The sequence below is a fragment of the Hibiscus syriacus genome, unplaced genomic scaffold, assembly GCF_006381635.1.
Source record: "Hibiscus syriacus cultivar Baekdansim isolate YM2019G1 unplaced genomic scaffold, ASM638163v2 tig00116937_pilon, whole genome shotgun sequence".
Taxonomy (NCBI): Eukaryota; Viridiplantae; Streptophyta; class Magnoliopsida; order Malvales; family Malvaceae; genus Hibiscus; species Hibiscus syriacus.
In genome coordinates this window covers 1,380,260-1,404,652 of record NW_024063475.1, presented here as the reverse complement: position 1 = coordinate 1,404,652, position 24,393 = coordinate 1,380,260, and the positions used below count along the sequence as shown (strand labels likewise).

Sequence of the window (24,393 nt, the reverse complement as noted above, 5' to 3'; positions counted from 1 at the left end):
CTAATATGTTGAAAGTATAGACACTTTTATAAAAAGGATAGATACTTACCGATAACCAAAGTTTACCGGTTACCAATTTTTTTAATAATTTTTCATGTTTTCTACCTAAAACATTATTAGTCTGTCAACATAATAGGTAGCGCTAAACCGAATTTATTAAATATCTTTTAATATATCCGGTAATACCGTATATTAACCGTATATTAACCCGCCTTTCCTGAGACAATCCCATTGTCATCTCGCTTTAATGCATGTGGGAAATTCTTTGGTTGGGTGATTATCATTTCTCCATGACAATTAAAAAACAGTAACACGCAGAAATTTACATTAGAGGGTAAATTTTTACAATTAAAATTTTACAGACTGAAAATAGATTTTTAATATAAAATATATAGTAATTTTAAATTTTCGATTCGATTTATCCCGAATTAAAAAGTATGAAAAGTTGAGGCCTATGAACAACGCATTTATGGGTTAGGTATGGCTAAATATAGATAGATATGGTAGAAGGTAAATACAACTTTTGGTATTTAACTTTGACATTTATATGTAATATGGTACTTAACTTTTGTTTTGTTTGTGCAATTAGGTACCCAATTTTTTAGTTCAATTATATATCTAAATTGTTTCCTTTTTTCTAGAATTAGGTATCCAACTTTTATTTTTGGTGTAATTAGGTCCTTTATATTTTTTTCTAAAAATGTCACATGTTCAATTAGGGGATTGGGTGATTGTAAGGGGATATGTTTTAGGTTGTTTCCTTTTGTTTCTTTGAGAGCTACTGTTTCTGGTGTACTTTTAAAGTTTTATGTCCTTTTTCTCCTTTTGCTGGTCGTCTCTTTCTTTTGAGAAAGGGATTACGAGAGAGGTTTTTAATGACGCCTCTTACTTTTTTTAAAAAAAATATATATATTTTTTTATAAAAGTATAGGCAAGATATCAACTTGATACTGCCTTTGTCATATCCTTTAATGGTTTTTTACAAGTACTTTCCATTCACGTTGAATCGCAAAACATTAATTTATTATCTGAAAGTCAGTTGAGAGTGCGATGATGAAAATATGTGAGGTTATTCTTTACTTTACTGCAACCCAGTTAAAACGGTTGAGGTCCTTACAAAAGGTTTGTATGGAGAATATGTTGTATGTGTTTTGGATCGTGCTAGGTGTTGGGCTTAATATTTGTCTGAGAAACATATCATTTTCGTTTAATGAAATTGTTCTATTTTTTCCCATCTCTTCCCTTCATGAATCCATCTTATTTTCTAATCTGCTAATAGTTGGATCACATTCAAATATAATTGGTTGTCAAATAAGGTTTTATGGAGGATTGTCCCCTGCTTCATTCTTCTGGGAGCCTTCTCTCGTATGCTGTATCCTAGACGGGATTGGCTTCATCTCGAACTAAAGCTTTCTTCTTCTTTTAGGTGGATTCTGTTGAGAGTCCAAAGCCACAAACAATGTTTTGAAGAAGGCTCTAGTGTTTGGCCTTGCTGTTGTTGTTGTTGTAAATAAGATTGACAGACCATCCGCTCGTCCTGATTTCGTTATCAATTCCACATTTGAATTGTTTATCGAACTAAATGCTACAGATGAGCAGGTACTGATATTATGTATTGAAAGGAGTGCCTAGTTTGCAGTTCACATGCCATGTTGTATTAAGGCAATAGCTGTATCATATAACCAATGTTGTGACAACATTTCTGAATATTTTTCCAAAAAAAAAACAGGAATTACCGTTTAGTATTACAAGAAATGATATGATTGGAATTTTTCTTTTCTTTTCCTTTATTTTTTTAACCCAAAGATAATTTTGAGTCTAAGATCTCTGCAAGTAATGGCATCTTTGTGCTCTCTGTTTTGAATCTTTTAATCTTTGTTGACGTCTCAAAGTCTTTGACAAATTCCATCTAAACATTTCTCGCGTTAAATGCTCTCAATATGCAGTGTGATTTTCAAGCAATATATTCCAGTGGTATAAAGGGAAGGCCCGACTATCTCCTGTCAATTTGGCAGAAGATCTTGGGCCTCTCTTTGAGTCTATAATATGCATTCCTGGCCCACATATTGACAAAGATGGTGCACTGCAAATGCTTGTCAGTGGTTTTTTCCCCTCACCTGACTCTCATTTATATCCTTTTTCCTGGTTAATTATGGTTATAGTACCTAAAACTATGCTATAATCACTTGTTCTCGAATCAGAGATAAGGCCAAAATGTTGCAATGGCTATGTTTAATTGAATTTTATGCTTAGAAGTTGAGTCTTTATTTTACCCTCGCAAGTACCTCCTCTCAAACTAAGATTATCTGTGAACTTTTGACAAGAAAGATAATTGCCACTTGTCCATTTGCCTAGAACTAGGTGACATGTAATCGATATAATGGTAAATATAAATGGATATGGTTAGCAGATTAAATGTTAGCCTGTCTCGGTAACCTATTTGGTATTGGACATACATCTATATGAACGTAGCAGCGACATATATGTCATTTAGTTCCAGTAAATAAACTTCATTGCATGATACCAGAAGCTATAATTAAAAGGTTTCCTTTCAGTTAATTTCAAGAACTTCATTTGTTTGGGAACTGAGAAAGCCCAAGCTTCATATTGACTGAAGAAGCACAAATGTTGAAGATTAGAATCCAATTGCTTATCATGAACAAATCAAAATATACTGGAATGTTGGAGAAAACAATGTAGAAGTTTATTGTTGCCTGGGAAAGATAATGAAAATTACATGCTTCTCCTTAGTCTGTTGTATCTAAACGTTCTCTAGATTTTTATATTTTCAGCTCAAGTTTATAACTGGAAAGTTTTGTGCATGTGTTTTAGGCTACAAATATTGAATATGATGAACATAAAGGACGTATAGCTATTGGGCGACGCTTGCTTGCTGGGGTTCTTCAGAAAGGAATGGAAGTAAGAGTAAGTTTTATTATTAAGGAATCTGGTTTGAAGATCTCTCCTCTTAACTTATATATATTATATATATATGGAATTTGAGTAATTTTGAATACCCAAAAGAAAGAGTTCGGATGCTAAGAAAATCGTCAAAATAATAAGCCTAAGTTAAGGACAGAATTAAATTTCATCATCCCTGATGATCACTGTTGAGGATAGTTTATAGTTAGATTTAGTTAGTTAGGTGTTAACTGCTGTTGAATTACTCAAACAAGAAGAAAGCAAGAAACATTGTAGTTTATTGATACGTAAAGAACTTGATTACAATCTGCTCAATTGTCATGCATATATAGTATGCGTGTGAGTTAACTAGAGTTTGTTAAGCCTAACAGACTCTAACTAACAGACTCTAACTGAATCTTTAATAGCCATTGCCAGCTCAGTTACCTAGCACCAATAACTGCACACCCACGTGATACATTCTTTAGTTCTAATATTCTCCCCACTTCTTTTCTTCTGTTGATTAGTTTTGCTGCACACAGACTTTGGCTCGAAAGCTTTCAAATGCAGCCTTCGATAACGGTTTTGTGAAGCCATCAGCTATTTGGTGCATGGCTGGAACCTAGTTAACACAGAGTTGATCGGCTGCTACTTTCTCCCTTACAAAGTGTATATCAAGTTCAACATGCTTCGATTGAGCATGATACACAGGATTGGCACTTAAGGCTACGTACTGGAGTTATCACACCATATAACAGGTGTGCATTTTTGTGAAATACCAAGATCTTTCAATAATGCAGTCACCCAAGTAACGTCTGCTGTAGCATCTGCAACACTCTTGTATCTGCTTCCATAGTAGACCTCGATACTGTTTTTTGTTTCCTTGACGACCATGCAACCAAGCAAGATCCCAGGAACACTCCATGTCCTGATACGGATCGACGATCATCAATGCTGGAACCCCAATCTGCATCAACAGCAGCCAGCAGCATTTAGCATACCAGTCTTCTCCAAGAGTTCCAACAAATTTCTTTGATTCAAGATCACAGCCTCCTTAGAGCGTTTAACTTCAATTCCTAAGAAGTAGCTCAACTCCCCTAGATCTTTTAATGAAAACCTTCATTTAGCATGAACACTTCTTCAGTATCATCCAAGGAATGCCCTGTGATGACTATGTCATCAACATACACTAGTATGTAGATGACTCCACGAGGCGTGTGTTTATGAAACAACGAGGGGTCAGCTCGAGAGACAGCAAATTGCATTTGCAGCAAGTTTTCTTTTAGTTTCTCATGCCAGTTTCTGGGCGCTTGTCTGAGCCCTATAAAGCTTTCTGGAGTTTACACAAGTGTCAGTCCATGTTCGTCCACTTTTTCGAAGCCTGGAGGCTGCTAGGCTGCTGCATGTAGACATCTTCTAGCAGCTCCCCGTTTGAGAAAGGCATTATTAATATCAATATGCCTAAGTGTCCAGCCGTTGTGCACAGCACAGTAAGAAATATATAAAGGTTGAAAACCGAACAACAGGACTAAATGTTTCATTGAAGTCATAGCCCGGAATCTGTGAAAAGCCTTTTGCAATAACCGTGCTTTGTATCGCAGACAGAGCCATCTGACTTGCGTTTTATTTTGTACAACCATTTGCAGCCAACTGGGGTTCGTCCTTCTGGAAGCTTAACAAGAGTCCAAGTGCCATTTTTAAGCATGTGCTCATATTCATCTTGAGTCGCTGTTTCCAATGCAAATTGAAAGGCTTCATGAATAGAGCCAGGAAACATCTTTAGCATTCAGCAGTGTATGTCTTGGGTTTAAAAATACACACGGCTACCGTCGTCATACATGAACTCGTTGTGGAGCAGGTTGGATATCACTTGAAGAAGATATAGTAGCTTCAGGAACTGAATTAAATTCGGGCACCGTGTTGTTCTTATTATGAGCTGAACTAGAGGCATCATCTCCAGTCCTGGACAAGGACTCGGGCTGTTGAGAAGTATGAGTATTACTGTCATTAATATTGTTTTCAGATATTGGTGAATGTTCATGCTGCTGGTGTGTACGAGGGTCACTATTATTTGAGGATTCCAAGGGCATTGTTGTTTCAGCATTTGCAATATTTGATGCCGATGCACGTGCTGGTTGAGATGTGAGCTGAAACATAGGTTGTCTAGGATTTGTAACTAAGCTCAGAGAAGGCGATAGAGCTACATTCGAGACATGTTCCTCACTGTCATTAGTACCTGAAAAAGGAAACAAATGTTCATTAAAACTCACATGGCGAGAGATATATACACACCATCTGGAGCCAACACTAGTATCCTTTATGTTGTGGATGATTCCCAAAAACACACACGCTTGAGAGCGAAATGCAAGCTTGTGATTCTGAAATAATCTTAGGTGAGGAAAGCATTGGCAGCCAAAGACTTTCATCATGCTATAGTCTGGTGTCTTTTGTATTAGTTTCGAAAGGTGATACCCCTTGAAGAACTTTAGTGGGTAACCTGTTAATCAAATGGACAGCAACTACAACTGCGTAGGACCAGTATTTAATTGGCATAGCAGCTTGAGCCAATGATACTAGGGCAAGCTCAATCACATGACGGTGCTTTCTCTCAACTACACCGTTTTGCTCAGAAGTATATGGACAACTTATCCTATGAGTAATGCCACACTTGACCAAAAAAGAAGACAAGCTGCGAAATTCACCCCCCCCAATCGCTTTGAACCGCTTTAATTGAGCACCAACTTTTTTTGAACAAGTTTTTGAAATAAGTCAAGGCTAGAAGAGCTTCATCCTTGGTTTTCAAAAGATACAACCAAGTGTGCCTAGTACGCATCAACAAAGAAACAAAACCGAAAACCATTAGAGGAAAATGAGGAGGTCCCCACAAGTCCATGTATACAAGCTCAAATGGAGAAGAATACATTGTTTTGATTCGCCAAACGGCATTTATGGCTCTTTCCCATGTAACAAGCAGTACATTCCTGTTTACATCAATCTTAAACTTGACACCAAGTGTAGATTATAACGCAGCAAGTGTATGAAATGCAGGGTGGCCAAGGCGCCTATGCCAAAGCTCATCAATGGATCATTTCATGGAAACAGTATGCGCCTCAGCAGCATGATCGTTGGAATTCATTGCAAATGAGTAAAGGCCACCATTCTCTTCTCCTTGAACTAAAACACAACCAGTCTTCTCATCCCGAACACAACACCGATTAGCATGAAATTCTAGAAACACATCATTGTCCCTAGCAAGCTTCGATACCGAAAGCAGATTTTTAGTAATTTGAGGCACATGTAATAATCTTTGAGTAAAAGAGCACGAGAGGAAGAAGAAACAAATGATTGACCAACCATATTGACACCAAGATGCATGCCATTGCCAACAACAAGTTTACCTGGGCCATGGAACTCAAATGGGTTCACGAGGTTGGATTCTTCAGAGGTGACATGGTGTGTTGCCCCAGAATCCACCACCCACCTATCAGAATTACTACCAGCATTAGCAATTTAACTTGAGGCAGATTCGAGGACGCTGGTCGATTTTTACCACACAACATTCACACGAATTGGAGGAGGAAACTTGTGAATCACTCCTATAAAAACCACAATTATCATAGAAAGTCCGATTATCGTAAGAAGCACGATGATCATTGGAAGCACGATTATCGTAGGAAGGACGACGACCATTGGAAGCACGATTATCATTGGAAGCACGATTATCATTTGTGACACAGGAGAATTCTTTGTCGTACCTGTGCCAGCAACGATCAACTAGGTGCCCAACTTTGCCACAATTGGCATTGTACTCGTGGTCGACCTCCCTCTGCCATTAGACGCCTGAGATCCAGTAGAGGAGTTGAGTCGATGATCCATACGAGCATTGGAGAAGGTGGATTCACGTCCCACCCTGAACAATAGGGGCACTCATGGGCAGAACATCACTTTGTTCATCAAAACCTGTAAGTTGCATTTCAGCATCAAGCAACATAGTGTGAATATTATCAAGAGTTAGAGTTTTTCTCATTGTGGTTATAACAGCCACAAAGGACTGATATTCACGAGGAGGCCTTTAGAGTGCTAGCAATGCGTTCGACAGAAGGTACCAGGCTGCCACATGACTCCAAGGCGTCACATACCTCTTGACACGCGTAAGATACACCCTCATAGTGTCACCTCCCTTTTTCAGTGATGTAGTTTGTAGTGAAGGCTCATCACAACCGTCGTTGATCGAGCAGAGAAGAACCGCAGAACTGTGTTCCAGACTGCTGATGCCGACTCGGCTCCAACAAATTGGGGAAGCAGCGAAGCATTGATAGTAGAAAGAAGCAAGAAGCCAGTGCACTATCTTGTGCAACAAATTCCTCAAACTCTTCATTAATTCGAGCATCACCATTATCATCAACCACTGTTTCTGGTGGAGTGGAAACTGCACCAGTAAGCAGACGCTCTAGTCGATGGCTACGGACTGTTAACAATACCTGTTGTTTCCATAGTAGGAAATTCGTTTCGTCAAGCATCACGTTGACCTTCTTATGGGAAGGCTTTTGAGCTTTGTACCGGAAGCTCCATAACCGCACTCTAAGCAATAGAAGCGAGCTAATAGAGGCCAGGAACACCAGCGATTGATACCATGTTGAATTACTCAAACAAGAAGAAAGCAAGAAACATTGTAGTTTATTGATACGTAAGAACTTGATTACAATCTGCTCAATTGTCATGCATATATAGTATGCGTGTGAGTTAACTAGAGTTTGTTAAGCCTAACAGACTCTAACTAACAGACTCTAACTGAATCTTTAATAGCCATTGCCAGCTCAGTTACCTAGCACCAATAACTGCACACCCACGTGATACATTCTTTAGTTCTAATAACTGCTGTTAACCTTGCACCATTTGTAATATATAAAGGTGGTAAATCACTTTGTAAAAGTCATACTTTTGAGTTCAATACGAAGTTAGTTTCTCTTGCTATTTTAAACAATCACTGCCTGTCTATATTGTTAACTTCATCATAACTATAAAGTATACACAACTTTCAGTTATTTGTAAGCCTATGGTAGGAAGGAGAAACTGAACAGCTTTTACGCTGATTAATCACGGGCATGAAAATTCAGGTGTGCATTTCAGAAGATTCATGTATTTGGAAAATTTGTGAACTTTTTGTCTACGAGAAATTCAGTAGGACCCCTGCTGAGAGAATAGAAGCTGGTGATATTTGTGCTGTTTGTGGAATTGAAGATATTCAGTCAAGTGCCTATAAGTTTCCATGGATTAATTGATAAGTTGATGTTACAGTTATTTTATAGTGTACTAATATTTATTTCTCAGACCTTTTTCCTTATGCTTTAAAGTTCATGTTAACTAATTTAGTTTCTTTGATCAGATTGGAGAGACAATTGCAGATAAAGCATCTGGAAAGCCATTGCCTGCCATCAAGGTGGAAGAACCAACTGTGAAAATGGCTTTTTCTATTAACACTTCACCTTTTGTTGGCCGTGAGGTACGTCAAGTGCCTGATAACCTAAGAGTCTTGAAAATTGCTTTCCCTCTTTCACTGATTAGTCATTGGTCTCACCATTGCTTAAACTCAATTCTGAGTAAAGAAAGCTTTCTTAAGTAGTGCATTTGACTTTTGAGTGAAAAAATATTGATTTTATGTGATCAATGTCAGACTGGTTTGACGTGATTTTCTCCTTCGTTCAATGGAACCCGAACAAAATTTGATCTCCAGTTCATTGAATAGAGAAATTTATTTTCCTAACATTGGTATCTTCATGATTCTCTCTTACTTTTCTAGGGAAAATATGTTACTAGCAGGAACCTACGAGATCGACTCTACCGTGAGCTTGAGCGGAATTTAGCGATGAGAGTGGAGGATGGAGAAACTGCCGATACATTTATTGTTAGTGGGCGTGGTACTTTACATATTACCACACTGATAGAACATGTAAGTATAAGCTTTTTTTTTTTTTCAATATTCATATGCATATTCTTAAGTGATGATGCTTTTCAGGCGAAGAGAAGGGTATGAATTTATGGTGGTACCACCCAAAGTTATTAACAAAAAGGTTGATGACAAATTGCTTGAACCATTCGAGGTGATTTTTTAATTGGTAATATTCCTAAATTTTATCGACTTTGTTTGCAATTAGAGGACCTCATCTGATGTGGATATGGATGCGCCTCAGTTTGCCTTTAATTGGAGTGATCTGTTTTTATTCATTATGGTTTTATCATATTTATTCTATTAATATTTAAACCAAGAAATCAGGCACACAGCACACTGACAACTTGCAGTTAACTTAAATATTTGACTGTTGAATGATTCTCAAATCTCAAAAAAGTGATAATCATGAAGGCATAGTGCTGAAGTGATGCAAAACTCTGCCCTCATTTATTCAAAGCTTCCTATAACTTCCATCTCAGTTTCTTTGATACGGTTTCCTTGGCCTGTTCATTTTAGTCATGATAGAATGACTGGTATGCATAAAGTATGCCAGCATGGTAAAGGGAAAACTTTTATTCACAGATGGGATACTACTATTCGCTTAAGATTATGTTTTTTGATTCTTATGAATTATAAAGCCAGGTTCTCATGACGAGATAAATTATCTGTTAATATTTGATCACACTACACTTATTTTATAAACACCCCGACCCCCTAATATGTCGATTCTTTATAGATTGCCACAGTGGAAGTGCCTGAGGAACACATGGGGGCTGTGGTTGAACTTCTTGGAAGAAGGCGTGCACAGATGATAGATATGCAAGGAGTTGGGTATGTCACTTTTTCCTTTTCTTTACATACCCATTAACTTATGGGATACGGCAGATGTTGAACAAAGGAATAAGTTGGTGGTATTTATTTGCTGAATCAAATATCAAATGAACATATGATGGATGGTTTGAGGAGCAAGCAAAATCTTTAATCTTGTCAGGTCTATCTTCATCTGACTGTCTGGCACATATGCAATTTTTATTAATATGTACTTCTTCTAACTTAAAATCATAAACTTGATCAATGCTTACCAAATACTTGTTACAGCCTGTTAGACTTTTAAAATTAATGAGAAATTCACAAAGTGAAAAGATAGTGGAAAATATTCTTTTTTTTATAGTATGGGATAACTACAAGGTAATATTTATTCAAAATTTTTTTTATTCATTGGCAATGCACACACACCCTAAAGACGAAGCTACTCGAACCCAGGTCGTTACCACTGAGGGCACTCATTGAGATCTAGTGGAAAATATTCTTATATTATGGCAATTGTCACTTCATTTGCTGCCTTTTCAGCTATAAATATCTCCCTTGGGTATGAGTTATGGCAGTCCATTCTGATTTGCACATTATTTGATCTGTCATTCATCTTGTACTTCTGATATATTTTAGGTCTGAAGGTACAACACTTCTGAAATATAAGATCCCAGCGCGTGGCCTCTTGGATTGCGGAATGCAATCTTGACGGCGTCTCGAGGAACAGCTATCTTGAACACCATATTTGATAGTTATGGACCTTTGGCTGGTGATATTGTTACCCGGGATCTGGGTTCATTGGTAATTACTTTTTATCTAATCATATAATACTGGGAGGCTTAAATCCAAGTCATCTTTGTTGCCATGTTGTGGTTCCTAGACAACACTGTAGTGGTTATATAGGCCATTTCATTCTTACCAATTTACATAGCAAAGAAATCCAAGTCCCAAACGGAGCATTAAGCACTTAAACAAGTGCTAAGAAATTTGAATGTCTTTCATTGATGAGATACAATTTAAGTTTGCAGGTAGATTAAAACATCTTTATTTAACTAGATGAAGTAGCAGAGCTATGAACAAGCACATATTGACGTAGTCTTGGCTTATTTTTTCTACTTTACAGAAGTTTGAATTTTCTTCAATGGAAAAATACTATTTGAATGATTGGTTCTCATGAGACTGGTTTTCAGGTTGCTTTTGAAGATGGAAGCAGTACTTCCTACGCACTTGCCAGTTCACAAGAGAGGGACAGATGTTGATTGGATCTGGGGTGGAAGTTTATAAGGTCAAATAGTCGGCATCCATCAGCGCCCCGGGACTTGTCTCTTAACGTTTGCAAGAAAAAGGCTGCAACAAATGTGCGCTCCAACAAAGAGCAAACAGGTTCAAAGTTGTTCCAGTGCTTTGAAATTTCTGACCAACTTATCTGTTTCATATCTTCTTTAGTTCTTTATACATTCTAACTACTTATCTGCTCAATTTTATGGTAACTTTAACTGAATGGTAGTATGTTATACGGAAAATGTGGCACAGAGTTTTTTGCTATTCTTAATTATCATATGGGCAATGACAGAGCTGGGTGTTTACTTTAAGGAATAAAGCAACATTATTGAACTTGGCAACTTGATCCATGAACTTGGATTTTTAGTCCTTTTGATGACATGACATTCCGAGATTGTTCCATGTCATCACCTGAAAATTTGAAAATATTTTATTTATTTTTTGGGTGATGAAGTGCCACATCATCAGGACTAAGAATCCAAGTTCCATGACTAATATGGAAAAAAAAAGTTGAGGGACCTAGTTTGTTAAGTTCAGGGACTAAATGTTGCTTTATACATTTAAATGAGTGAAAGGGAAGAATGGGACTTGGATAATCATGATTAACTAATCACTCAGCATATTAGCAAAAATGAAATGTAAGAGTGCTGTCCTTAAAGAAAGTCTACCCTATCCCTTAAAGTGGTGGTTTTGCAACTCAGTTTTTCCTCATTATGCAGTGGTTCTTGATACCCCATTGGATTATAGTCTGGATGATTGCATTGAGTATATCCAAGAAGATGAACTGGTGGAGGTCACCCCCTCAAGTATCAGAATGTGCAAAAGTCCCAAATTTGCAGCTGCAAAGAAAAGTCCGTAAATCCACCCCTTTTCTTTTCGTGACATTGTTGGTATACATACAAGCAAAGCTTCCCCGAGCTTAACTGTAACAATCCGAATATTTACAAAATAATATTAATTGAAATTGGAGGTAAATTGTAAAAATTGTTAAATTTGGTGACTAAATTAAAAGTTTTGAAAAATTGATGTCCATTTTAGAAGTTGAAGGAAATTCAGGGACCAAGCCCTGAATTCCTCCAAAGAGTGTCGGCAACATTGTTTTAAAAGTGTTTCTGATTTCAAAAAAAATTAGAATCCAATTTTGCTTATATTACCTTTCTCCCGCACCACACTTTCAAGCCCGATTCCGACGTCGTCCTACCTCCGATTGTCAAATTGAAACCACCATCGTGTTCATCTTCGACTCGTGAGCAAAGCCCAATAAACCAATTATAACGAAACGCTGCCAAACGCCGTGAATTTCGAGTCAAAGTCTCGACGTTTTTGTTAGCTCTATCGCCGGGAAAATCTTAAATTCACCGCCGATAATTTCTCTGTTTACGACACCTCCTGCACCATCGTGTTCCTTGTGTCGTTTCGAGTTCGCCAGTGTCAACCTTGTTCGCCGTCGACGGCGGCGCGTGAGGAGGTGGAGCAGTCAAAGATTCGGCCGAGTTGAAATCGAGCTCTCCGCGTTCAAAAATTTGAACCGATCGTTGTAAGTATCTCGAAATCGCTCAAACTAATTTTAGAAATTTTTCCGAGATTTTTAGGGCTCCGGAGGAGGCCTCACGCGCCGCCGCAGGGAGAGTGGACGCTGCTGGAAACCGATTTGACCGATTTCGACCGGTTTGAACCGTTTTGATCGGTCTGAACCGGTTTGACCAGTCCGACCCGACCGACCCGACCCGACCCGACCGTTGATCGTTGACCGTTGACTTCCTTTGACTAAAACTTTAAATGGCTTTGACCGAGCATTAAACGACCGTTAATCTTTTCCGAGTATACCTATTCTGATAGTTTTCGACGTCCCAAATCCGTTTCCAAGTCGTTTTGTCAAATTCAAACCCGAAGACCTCCAAATCGATGGTCAAAGTGGTTGACTTTGACTTTGACCAAGAATTTGAATTTTTGGAAAGTCATACTTTATGTTTTTCGACGTTCTGATTCCGATTCCACAATCCGTTTGGCCAAATTCAGACTTGAAATACCCCAAATTGACAGTCAAACCCGAAAAATGCTTATATACTTAAGAAGTTTAGCTTTGAACAATTAAATAGGATTTGGGACTGATTTATTATTGTTTGAAGGTAAAAGAGACTCTTCGGATCGTTCGACAGCTCAACCCAGCTCTTCTAGACCAGTTAAACCACGTGTGCCAGTATTCACCCGTTCGAAAACTGTAGCAGAGTGTGGTGAAACCAGCAATCAGTAGATTTGCTATTTGAACCTATTGTCGAGGTGTGTTCCCTACTTATTACTGAACTGTTTCATTGGTTTTAATATGTGGTACACCGAATTCATTGGTTATTGTTTTATGGATGCACCAATTTAATGTGCAAATTATGGAATATGGCTGCTATCAAATTTTTGTTTTGAAATGGTATATGATTACATATTTTTTGGATTTATGGAATTTATGTCACGGTGCAATTGAATTTTGGAATTGAATTACGATGGAATAGCTCTGATCAAGCTAATGGGCTAATGTGACTCTTGAGGGCCCCAAGATGTTTCATTAGGTCGGCTTTCCTTTGCTTGGAATGAATTACGATGGAATAGCTCGATCAGCTAAATGGGCTAATGTGACTTGAGGGCCCCAAGATGTTTCATTAGGTCGGCTTTCTTTGCTGTGTGCTTAGGGTAAGCTATATGGACTTATTGACTTGGGCTTAAGGATACAAGCTTCATAGCCTATCCTTAAGTCGGCTTTCTTTTTGCTATGTGCATAAAGTAAGCTATATGGAAAATTTTTTTGGGAACTACTGATGGTGTACCAGAAAAGGGTTTAAACTATGATTTTCAAAAGTTAAACTCTTTTTAACGAATTTGTGAGATTTACTGGACTATGATTTGTACCTTTGTGATTTTATGGAAATGTTGGACACACTGACCTAGCTCACCTTTGAAAATGTTTTTCCCCCTTTCAGATATTGTGGTTAGATACCTCAGTTCGAGCACTTGGAGGATCAACATATCTCTTGAAGTAAATCATTGTAATGTTTTATTTTGCAAGTTGACTTTATTTTGGTGACATGGACCTTATTTTAAAATATCGGATTTTATAATGATGACTCTTTGCTATTACTGTTTGGTTATTGTGATTTTGAATTTGAAGACATTTTTTAAATTAATTTATTACTTATTGGTATTATATTTACGAGTTAGATTTTGATAGTATAATTGTTTATAATTTCATGTTATTTATAATGTGATTTTATATTGATGGAATAACGGTTTCGGAAAATGTCTTTAATAATCATAATGTGATCCACTAGACTTAGTTGAAACGCATAGGTCGGGTCAAGGGGGTTACATTTATTGGTATCAGAGCTTTGTTTTTAACCCTCGGACTGGTATGAGTCCACATTGAAAATACAATTTTGAAATATTTACAAAACGAGTTACTAAGGCCATGTCACAAAGTTATTAAGATTTTAACTATGTTCGAGACTCCAAGTGCTTATCTAACCTTAAGTTTATCTTCTGTAGTAATCTCGAGATCTACCAAAATGAGTGCTAGACGTGGTCGTCGAACTAGCTGTGACGAGGTCGAGTGGCTAGATTTGCAGATCCGATTGATGAGATACGAGTAGATCCCCCACCTCCGATAGGTTATCCTACTCCTACAACCCCAACGAATATGCCACCTACCGATGGTATTGGCATGACTACACCGATCATAGGAGCGATCGATATTGAGTCAGAGTCTACTGGAGTTGTATTGGATGGGAATTTTAGTAGACAGTTTCTGCAGTTAATACATGGAGCAGTTAGAGCTACTGGTGTTGTATCTAAGGTTCCTATTTCACAGACGTTGATTGCCAATGGAGTTAGAACTTTTGGGGGACATATTGGTGGAGCTCCTACTAAAGCTGAGGATTGGCTCCAGGATACGACAACAGTTTCAAGACTTGGTTCAGAGAGACATGACTGTTTCTGAGTATGAGATCGAGTTCTTGAAGTTGCTGAAGTATGGATTCAGTATGGTACCTACTGAGAGAGATCGATGTCGTAAATTTGCCCTTGGACTCAGATACGAGCTGCGTAGGCAAGTTGTAACCCATCAGAATGAAATATTTGATGTGATGGTGGGCAGAGCCAAAGATGCTGAAGAGGTAGAGGTTTTAGCTTCTGGTAGAGAGCTTGTTGATCAGGAACGATCTAAGAAATTTTCAGGCCCGATGGAGTCATCATCACAGTCCGGGAAGAGAACTCATACTTCAGCCCCTCAGAGAAGCAATACACGTTTCAGGCCAGCAGCATCCTCACCGTTAGTTGGCAGTCGAGGCGGTCCTCGTCGTATTATCATGGGTTCCTCTGTGAGTTTTGTGGTAAACAACACACAGGAGAGTGTCGTAAGAAGATGGGTCTTTGCTATCAGTGTGGATCTAGTGGTCATTTTCGGAGGGATTGTCCTCAGCTAGCTTCGTTTGAGCAGACTGCTACCCAGACTCCTGTGCGTTCGCAGACTACAGTACAGACTCCAATTAGAGATCGTAGTCAAGGAAAGACTCGAGGATCAGCGTCCAGGACAGACAGTAGAGCTCGACCTCAGCAAAGTAGAGGGCCAACAGTTTCTGAGGCTAGACAACCAGCCTTGGTTTATTTCACTAGACGTCGTGATGACAGAGATGAGCCTAAGGTTATTGTAGGTACATTTACTATTTATTCTATTCCATACTTTGCACTATTGGACAATGGCTCCACCCACTCCTATGTATCGAGCTCAGTATCTCGAAACCTTCAGATTCCTATCGAGAACACTGAAAATACTGTTACAGTTACAACTCCAGTAGGACAAGCGGTATTAGTGAATAAAGTATTTCGTCGTTGTCCTCTCAAGGTTCAGGGAGAAATTTTTCTCGCTGATCTATGGAGCTTCCTTTAGAGGAGTTCGATCTAATTCTTGGAATGGATTGGTTGAATAAACACAAGGTAAAGTTGGATTGCGAATAGCGGGCTACTCTGAAGACTTCAGATGGTCGGACTGTTGTGTTAATTGGTGAACGCCGTGGTTATCTCTCCAATATAGTTTCAGCGATGGAAATTGATCGTATGATCCGGAAGGGATATGAGACCTTCATTGCTTGTATTTTGAACACCAAAGGTGCATTGTCCACGATCGAGGAGATTCGTACAGTTAGCGAGTTTCCTGATGTTTTTCCGGAGGAGTTGCCTGGGTTACCTCCTGATAGAGAGGTAGAGTTCGAGATTGAGACTTATCCGGGATCTTCACCTATTTCTATGGCACCTTATCGTATGGCTCCAAAGGAACTTAAGGAGTTGAAAGTCAAATTGCAAGAATTATTCGATCGAGGATTATCTGACATAGTACTTCACCATGGGGAGCTCCAGTTCTGTTCGTGAAAAAGAAGGATGGGTCGCTAAGATTATGTATTGACTATCGGAAATTGAACAAGACGACGGTCAAGAATAAATACCCACTACCCAGGATTGATGACTTATTTGATCAATTGCGAGGAGCTACTGTATTCTCTAAGATTGATCTTCGTTCGGGGTATTATTAATTGAAAGTTAAAGGATCTGATGTTGCAAAAATGGCCATTTGCACTAGATATGGTCATTATGAATTTTTAGTGATGCCTTTTGGTTTGACGAACGCTCTTGCAGCTTTCATGGATTTGATGAATCGGGTGTTCCGACCATATTTGGATCAATTTGTGGTGGTTCATTGACGATATTTTGATATATTCTCGTACTGAGGCAGAGCATGACGAGCATTTGAAGATCGTTCTGCGGACTTTGAGAGAGCATCTATATGCCAAACTAAGCAAGTGTGAGTTTTGGCTTCAAGAAGTTTCGTTTCTGGGGCATATTATTTCTGCGCGAGGTGTTCAGGTCGATCCCAGCAAGATAGAGGCTATTATGAATTGGAAACGACCTAAGAACGTATCTGAGATCCACAGTTTCTTGGGCTTGGCTGGTTATTATCGACGTTTTATTGAGGGCTTCTCAATCATTGCTTCTCCTTTGACAAAGTTGTTAAGGAAGAATGTGTCGTTTGACTGGGGCGAGGCACAACAGGAGAGCTTTGAGAAATTAAAGGCGGTTTTGACTCAAGCACCGGTGTTGATTCAACCAGAGTCCGGGGAAGGATTTTACAGTGTATAGTGATGCTTCACATTCAGGACTTGGTTGTGTTTTAATGCAGGAAAGTAAGGTGGTGGCTTATACATCCCGTCAGCTGCGGCCGAATGAGAGTAACTATCCTACTCACGATTTAGAGTTGGCAGCAGTAATTTTTGCCTTGAAGATTTGGAGACACTATCTTTATGGAGAGAAGTGTTACATTTTCACGGATCATAAGAGCTTAAAGTATCTTCTGACCCAGAAGGAACTTAATTTGAGACAGCGTCGCTGGTTAGAGCTTCTAAAGGATTATGATTGCGTGATTGATTACCACCCTGGTAAAGCTAACATTGTAGCGGATGCTTTGAGTCGAAAGACGGTATCGAAGTTGAGGTCTTTAATGGCCAAGATGAATTTATATGACGATGACACTTTGTTAGCAGAATTGCAAGTTAAGCCGACCTTGATGATGAGATCAAGGCTAAGCAACCCCTTGATAGCTCCTTGCTTTCCATCTTTGAGCAAGTAGAGCAGGGGACAAACTTAGATTACGCAACTGATCAGGATGAAGTTTTATGCTTTAAAGGTAGATATTGTGTGCCTAATGATGCTGAGTTGAGGCAGACTATCCTTACTGAGGCTCATAGTAGTCCAGATGCTATGCACCCCGGAGGAGATAAGATGTACCGGAATTTGAGAGAGAGGTATCATTGGATTGGGATGAAGAAAGACATATCTGATTTTGTGGCTAGGTGTTTGACTTGTCAACAAGTTAAGACAGAACATCAACATCCATCAGGTTTGTTACAGCCTATCAAGATTCCTAAATGGAAATGAGAGCGTATTACTATGGATTTTGTTACTGGCTTGCCTATGACTCCTTCGAAAAAAGATTCAGTTTGGGTGATTGTTGACAGACTTACAAAGGCAGCTCACTTCATTCCTGTGCGAGTAAATTATACTTTGGACAAGCTGGCAAGATTGTATATTTCAAAGATTGTCAGATTGCATGGTGTTCCATTGTCTATTATTTCTGATCGAGATCCGAGATTTACTTCGAGATTTTGGAAGGCGTTACATACGACTTTGGGAACAAAGATTGGATTATAGTACATCCTTTCATCCACAAACTGATGGTCAATCTGAGAGAGTAATTCAGATTCTGGAGGATATATTGCGGGGTTGCGTAATCGATTTTCATGGTAGTTGGGAGAACTTTTTGCCGTTGGCTGAATTTGCTTACAATAACAGTTATCATACCAGCATTCGTATGGCACCTTATGAAGCACTCTATGGGCGTAAATGTCGCACTCCGATCTGTTGGACTGAGTTGTGTGATAGGAAAACGTTGGGACCTGAGTTAGTGCGAGAGACGGAGGACACAGTCAGATTGATCCGTGACTGTCTGAAAGAGGCGTTTGATAGGCAAAAGTCTTATGCAGATCAGAGAAGGAAAGATATACAATTTGAGGTTGGAGATCAAGTCTTTTTAAAGGTATCACCATGGAAGAAGGTACTGAGATTTGGATGTAAGGGTAAACTGAGTCTGCGATTTATTGGGCTGTATCCTATTCTGAAGAAAGTTGGACCTGTTGCTTATCAGCTTGAGTTGCCTTCCCACCTCAGTCGTATTCATGATGTCTTTCATGTTTCTATGTTAAGGCAATACCGTCCAGATCCATGTCACATCATTCAGGTTGAGGATGTAGAGTTGAGACCTGATTTTTCATATGAGGAGGAACCCATCCAGATCTTAGAAAGAGATGAACGAGTTCTTCGGAATAGGCGTATTCCAATGGTCAAAGTTCAATGGAGTAACCGAGGCCCCTCGGAAGCTACTTGGGAGACATTGGAGTCAATTGAGGCTCAGTTTCCTCAACTGTTCTCATAAGGTAAATTTCGAGGACGAAATTTCTTGTAGAGGGGGAGAATTGTAACAACCCGAATATTTACAAAATAATATTAATTGAAATTGGAGGTAAATTGTAAAAATTGGTAAATTTGGTGACTAAATTAAAAGTTTTGAAAACTTGATGTCCATTTTAGAAGTTGAAGGAAATTCAGGGACCAAGCCCTGAATTCCTCCAAAGAGTGTCGGCAACATTGTTTTAAAAGCGTTTCTGATTTCAAAAAAAAATCAGAATCCAGTTTTGCTTATATTACCTTTCTCCCGCACCACCACTTTCAAGCCCGATTCCGACGTCGTCCGACCTCCGATTGTCAAATTGAAACCACCATCGTGTTCATCTTCGACTCGTGAGCAAAGCCCAGTAAACCAATTATAACGAAACGCTGCCAAACGCCGTGAATTTCGAGTCAAAGTCTCGACGTTTTTGTTAGCTCTATCGCCGGGAAAATCTTAAATTCACCACCGATCGTTGCTCCGTTTACGACACCTCCTGCACCATCGTGTTCCTTGTGTCGTTTCGAGTCCGCCGGTGTCAACCTTGTTCGCCGTCGACGGCGGCGCGTGAGGAGGTAGAGCAGTCAAAGATTCGGCCGAGTTGAAATCGAGCTCTCCGCCGTTCAAAAATTTGAACCGATCGTTGTAAGTATCTCGAAATCGCTCAAAATAATTTTTAGAAATTTTTCCGGGATTTTTAGGGCCCCGAGGAGGCCTCACGCGCCACACGCGGCCGCAGGGAGAGTGGACGCTGCTAGAAACCGGTTTGACCAGTTTTCAACCGGTTTTGATCGGTTTGACCAGTCTAAACCGGTTTGACCGGTCTGAACCGACCCGACCCGACCGACCCTAACCGACCGACCCGACCCGACCGTTGATCGTTGACTTCCTTTGACCAAAACTTTAAATGGCTTTGACCGAGCATTAAACGACCGTAATCTTTTCAAGTATACCTATTCTGATAGTTTTCGACGCATCGAATCCGTTTCCGAAGTCTGTTTTGTCAAATTCGAACCCGAAGGCCTCCAAATCGATGGTCAAAGTGGTTGACTTTGACTTTGACCAAGAATTTGAATTTTCGGAAAGTCATACTTTATGTTTTTTGACGTCCTGATTCCGATTCCACAATCCGTTTGGCCAAATTCAGACTCGAAATACCCTAAATTGACAGTCAAACCCGAAAAATGCTTATATACTTAAGAAGTTTAGCTTTGAACAATTGAATAGGATTTGGGACTGATAAATTATTATTGTTTGAAGGTAAAAGAGACTCTTCGGATCGTTCGACAGCTCAACCCAGCTCTTCTAGACCAGTTAAACCACGTGTGCCAGTATTCACCCGTTCGAAAACTGTAGCAGAGCGTGGTGAAACCAGCAATCAGTAGATTTGCTATTTGAACCTATTGTCGAGGTGTGTTCCCTACTTATTACTGAACTGTTTCATTGGTTTTAATATGTGGTACACCGAATTCATTGGTTATTGTTTTATGGATGCACCAATTTAATGTGACAAATTATGGAATATGGCTGCTATCAAATTTTTGTTTTGAAATGGTATATGATTACCATATTTTTGGATTTATGGAATTTATGTCACGGTGCAATTGAATTTTGGAATTGAATTACGATGGAATAGCTCTGATCAAGCTAAATGGGCCTAATGTGACTCTTGAGGGCCCCAAGATGTTTCATTAGGTCGGCTTTCCTTTGCTGTGTGCTTAGGGTAAGCTATATGGACTTATTGACTTGGGCTTAAGGATACAAGCTTCATAGCCTATCCTTAAGTCGGCTTTCTTTTTGCTATGTGCATAAAGTAAGCTATATGGAAAAAAAATTTGGGAACTACTGATGGTGTACCAGAAAAGGGTTTAAACTATGATTTTCAAAAGTTAAACTCTTTTACGAATTTGTGAGATTTACTGGACTATGATTTGTACCTATTGTGATTTTATGGAAATATTGGGACACACTGAGCCTAGCTCACCTTTCGAAAATGTTTTCCCCCTTTCAGATACTGTTGGTTAGATACCTTGGTTCGAGCACTTGGAGGATCAACATATCTCTTGAAGTAAATCAGATTGTAATGTTTTTATTTTGCAAGTTGACTTTATTTTGGTGACATGGACCTTATTTTAAAATATCGGATTTTATAATGATGACTCTTTTGCTATTACTGTCCGGTTTATTGTGATTTTGAAGACATGTTTTAAATTAATTTATTACTTATTAGTATTATATTTACGAGTTGGATTTTGATAGTATAATTTGTTTATAATTTCATGTTATTTATAATGTGATTTTATATTGATGGAATAACGGTTTCGGAAAATGTCTTTAATAATCATAATGTGATCAACTAGACTTAGTCGAAATGCATAGGCCGGGTCAAGGGGGTTACATTAACATTTCTGCATATAAATTTACCTATTTTTCATTTGAATCTCGTTGAGCATGTGAAGCCCTCTTCATGCCATTCGAGAAATTCATATTGGTTGGTTAAGTTATTTGAAGTTCCTTTCTGGGAAAATCCTGGTATAGCAGCCGTATAGGATGAAGTTTAAGTAATATTATGAGAATGAAGCTAGTAGAAAGCAGCTATTTAAGTTTAAATGGCTTGATGGGCGGTCGATCTCTTGAAAATTTTGATTTCTTATATAATTTATTTATTTTCTTTGTATTTTTATTGATAATTTATTTTCGTCCATAAAATTTTATATATTAATTCTAGCATAAAATTTTACATTAATCTCTGATATCGAGATTAGTAAAATGGTTTTGATTAAAAATTGTGTTTAGTACATCAAAAGAAATGGTGGAAATGATTTCAATTGATAAACCCAAAGACTTGTTCAAAGGGAATATATCTCATTCTTCAACCCACAATCTTACCTGTAATTGTTGAACATGCGAGACGGTCTCTCTATATTTTATAAGTTGAGGTTGAAAGTTTAATAATAATTAAACAATACACGAACTAATTTAATTTAGTGGTTCAAAAAATCGTTGTTTTTAGAGATTATGAGATTAAATACCAGTGACTGCAAGAATGATTGCACGTTCATTGTGAAATATTTAAGAGTATTTAAAATAAATATTACTTTTTAATCATTTTACCTTAATAAAAAATTAAACAATTTAAATGTTGTATTTCTTTATCTTAAAGGAATGTTTAATTAAAGGACAGCCCCATCCATATACGAAGCTATTAAATTATATTTGGGAATCAGAATCTAAATATTGAAAGAAAGAAAATAAAAGTCAAAAACAGATATGCTCATTACTCACCCTTTTACTATAGGAAATTTGTGGATTTAGTACCTTCAAATTTAATATCTGCGCTTTTTGAAATATAAAAATTTGGTCCTCCGTTTATTTTTCCGTTAACTTTGTTAAAAAAATTTGATGTGTCATGCGTTATGACCATAAAGTGCCATGTGTCACCAAATTTTTTTGTTATATATCTTTAATTTTTAGGGTAAAGTTCACAAATGGTCCTCCAACTATATGATATTATTTTATTGAGTCATTCGACTATTAAAAGTTACAAAAACGATCTCTCGGCTATAGAGAGTTTCTTTGTTGAGTCTCTTGACTATTAAAAGTTACAAAATGACCACATGACTATTCAATTTGTTTCAAACTTGTCTTTTTCTATTAAAAAATTAACAGTCTTCTAAGTTGAGCGTTAACATGCGGACTGAGATATGATAGTCGTTTCAGATTATGAGATCATATTTTATCATATTATAGTCAGCAGGTTAATGTTCAACTCAGATTATTGTCAATTTTTAACAGAAAAGAGTTTAGAACATAATGAATTGTCAGGTGACAATTTCGTAACTATTAATAGTCAAATGACTCAACAAGTCAACTCTCTATAGTCGAGAGACCATTTTTATAACTTTTAATAGTTAGGAAAATCAACAAAATAATATCCTATAGTTATGAGACCATTTGTGTACTTTACCCTAATTTTATATTTTAAAAGATAAATCTTAAATTTGAATAATTAAAATAGAGATACTAAATATGTATTAAATGCAGAATTTGACCTAATTATGATTTAATTTAAGAAATGTAGATTAAAGATGAGAATATAGGAAAAATTAAGTCCAAAGACCATGTATTGAAGATGGAATAAATCAATAGGGGCGGGCGAGGTCAACATGGAAGAAGCCGGCGCACCTTAACCCATCCCACTTTTTATTTTCTAATGTAATTTGGAATAAAACATTTTAAACCTTCTTCAAACGTATATTATTGAATTGGTTCAAGTGGTAAGTAATTTGATATCGTTTAAGAAAATCTTGTATTTGAAGGTTTTTATATGCAAAAAATTTCTGCTAGAAGACTCATCTACCAAAGAATGTGTGTGACATAATTCAATATGGATAATCAAGACAAAGTAATAGAAAATTGAGAGGGCAACAAAAAATATTAAATTAATATTTTAGGGTTAATCTCATACTAAATTATTTTTATCCTTTGGGTTTTTAAAAAAAAATTAAATTGATATCATTGGACTCAAAATATCAAATTTAATAAAGAATTTTAAATAAATATAGGTGTAAAATTTAAGAATTCTTGTCATTTGTACATATTCCATTTGTGGAGTTAAATTAAATGTATATATAGTTGGTATGTACCTCAATCATTTGGATATGTGCGTGCGAATTAGTATTTGATTATTTCTGGCATGCAAAATCAAAGTCACAGCCCATCTTCTTATACCATATATTATATTATATTATATTATATTATATTATATTATATTATATTATATTATATTATATTATATTATATTATATTATATTATATTATATTATATTATATTATATTATATTATATTATATTATATTATATTATATCTCTTAATCAGCCGGCGTTTTGAAATGGACGGTCCACACTCTATTTCCTTATCATAAATGCTCTTTTCTTTTAATTTTTAGCTTCTTAAGTTATTCATTTAGTCAATTTCAAGAAGTGGCATTTACTAGTGAATGTTCTAATTGCAAATTTTATATATTTTTGGTAAAAAGTACATGAGGCCCTTGTAATTTAAAAAAAGTCAATATGACCCTTGAATTATTTTTGCACCTAATGTGGTCCTCCAACTCATAAAACAAACTCAATGTGGCCTTTTTACTAACATTTTCTATTGTTAACCGTTATGGTGCTGACGTGGTGATCCATGATGGTTGATGGTATGATAAATGGGCTAAATTGGTTTTTTGGTTGTGTTCGAGTAGGGATGGGCATGGGTCGAGTTTTCGATCAACCCGACCCAACCCGAAATTATACACTCTCCACCCGACCTGAATCAGACCCAAAAAATATACACTCTTTACCCGACCCAAACCCGACCCGCCTTTTTGAGATAAAACATGAACTCGACCCGACCTGAATTAATATACTT

At 37.6% G+C, this 24,393-nt stretch overlaps 1 protein-coding gene and 1 pseudogene across 1 annotated transcript; both read left to right on the top strand.

Moving 5' to 3' along the window:
• The first annotated feature begins 1,321 nt into the window (after nt 1-1,321).
• LOC120188007 (putative elongation factor TypA-like SVR3, chloroplastic) lies at nt 1,322-3,527 on the top strand. Its single transcript, XM_039191571.1, has 5 exons — nt 1,322-1,372; nt 1,471-1,599; nt 1,973-2,095; nt 2,833-2,925; nt 3,444-3,527. The coding sequence occupies exons 1-5, from the start codon at nt 1,322-1,324 to the stop codon at nt 3,525-3,527; spliced, it is 480 nt and encodes a 159-aa protein (XP_039047502.1).
• A 5,324-nt stretch (nt 3,528-8,851) lies between these two features.
• LOC120188042 lies at nt 8,852-11,810 on the top strand (annotated as a pseudogene).
• The last annotated feature ends 12,583 nt before the right edge of the window (nt 11,811-24,393 follow it).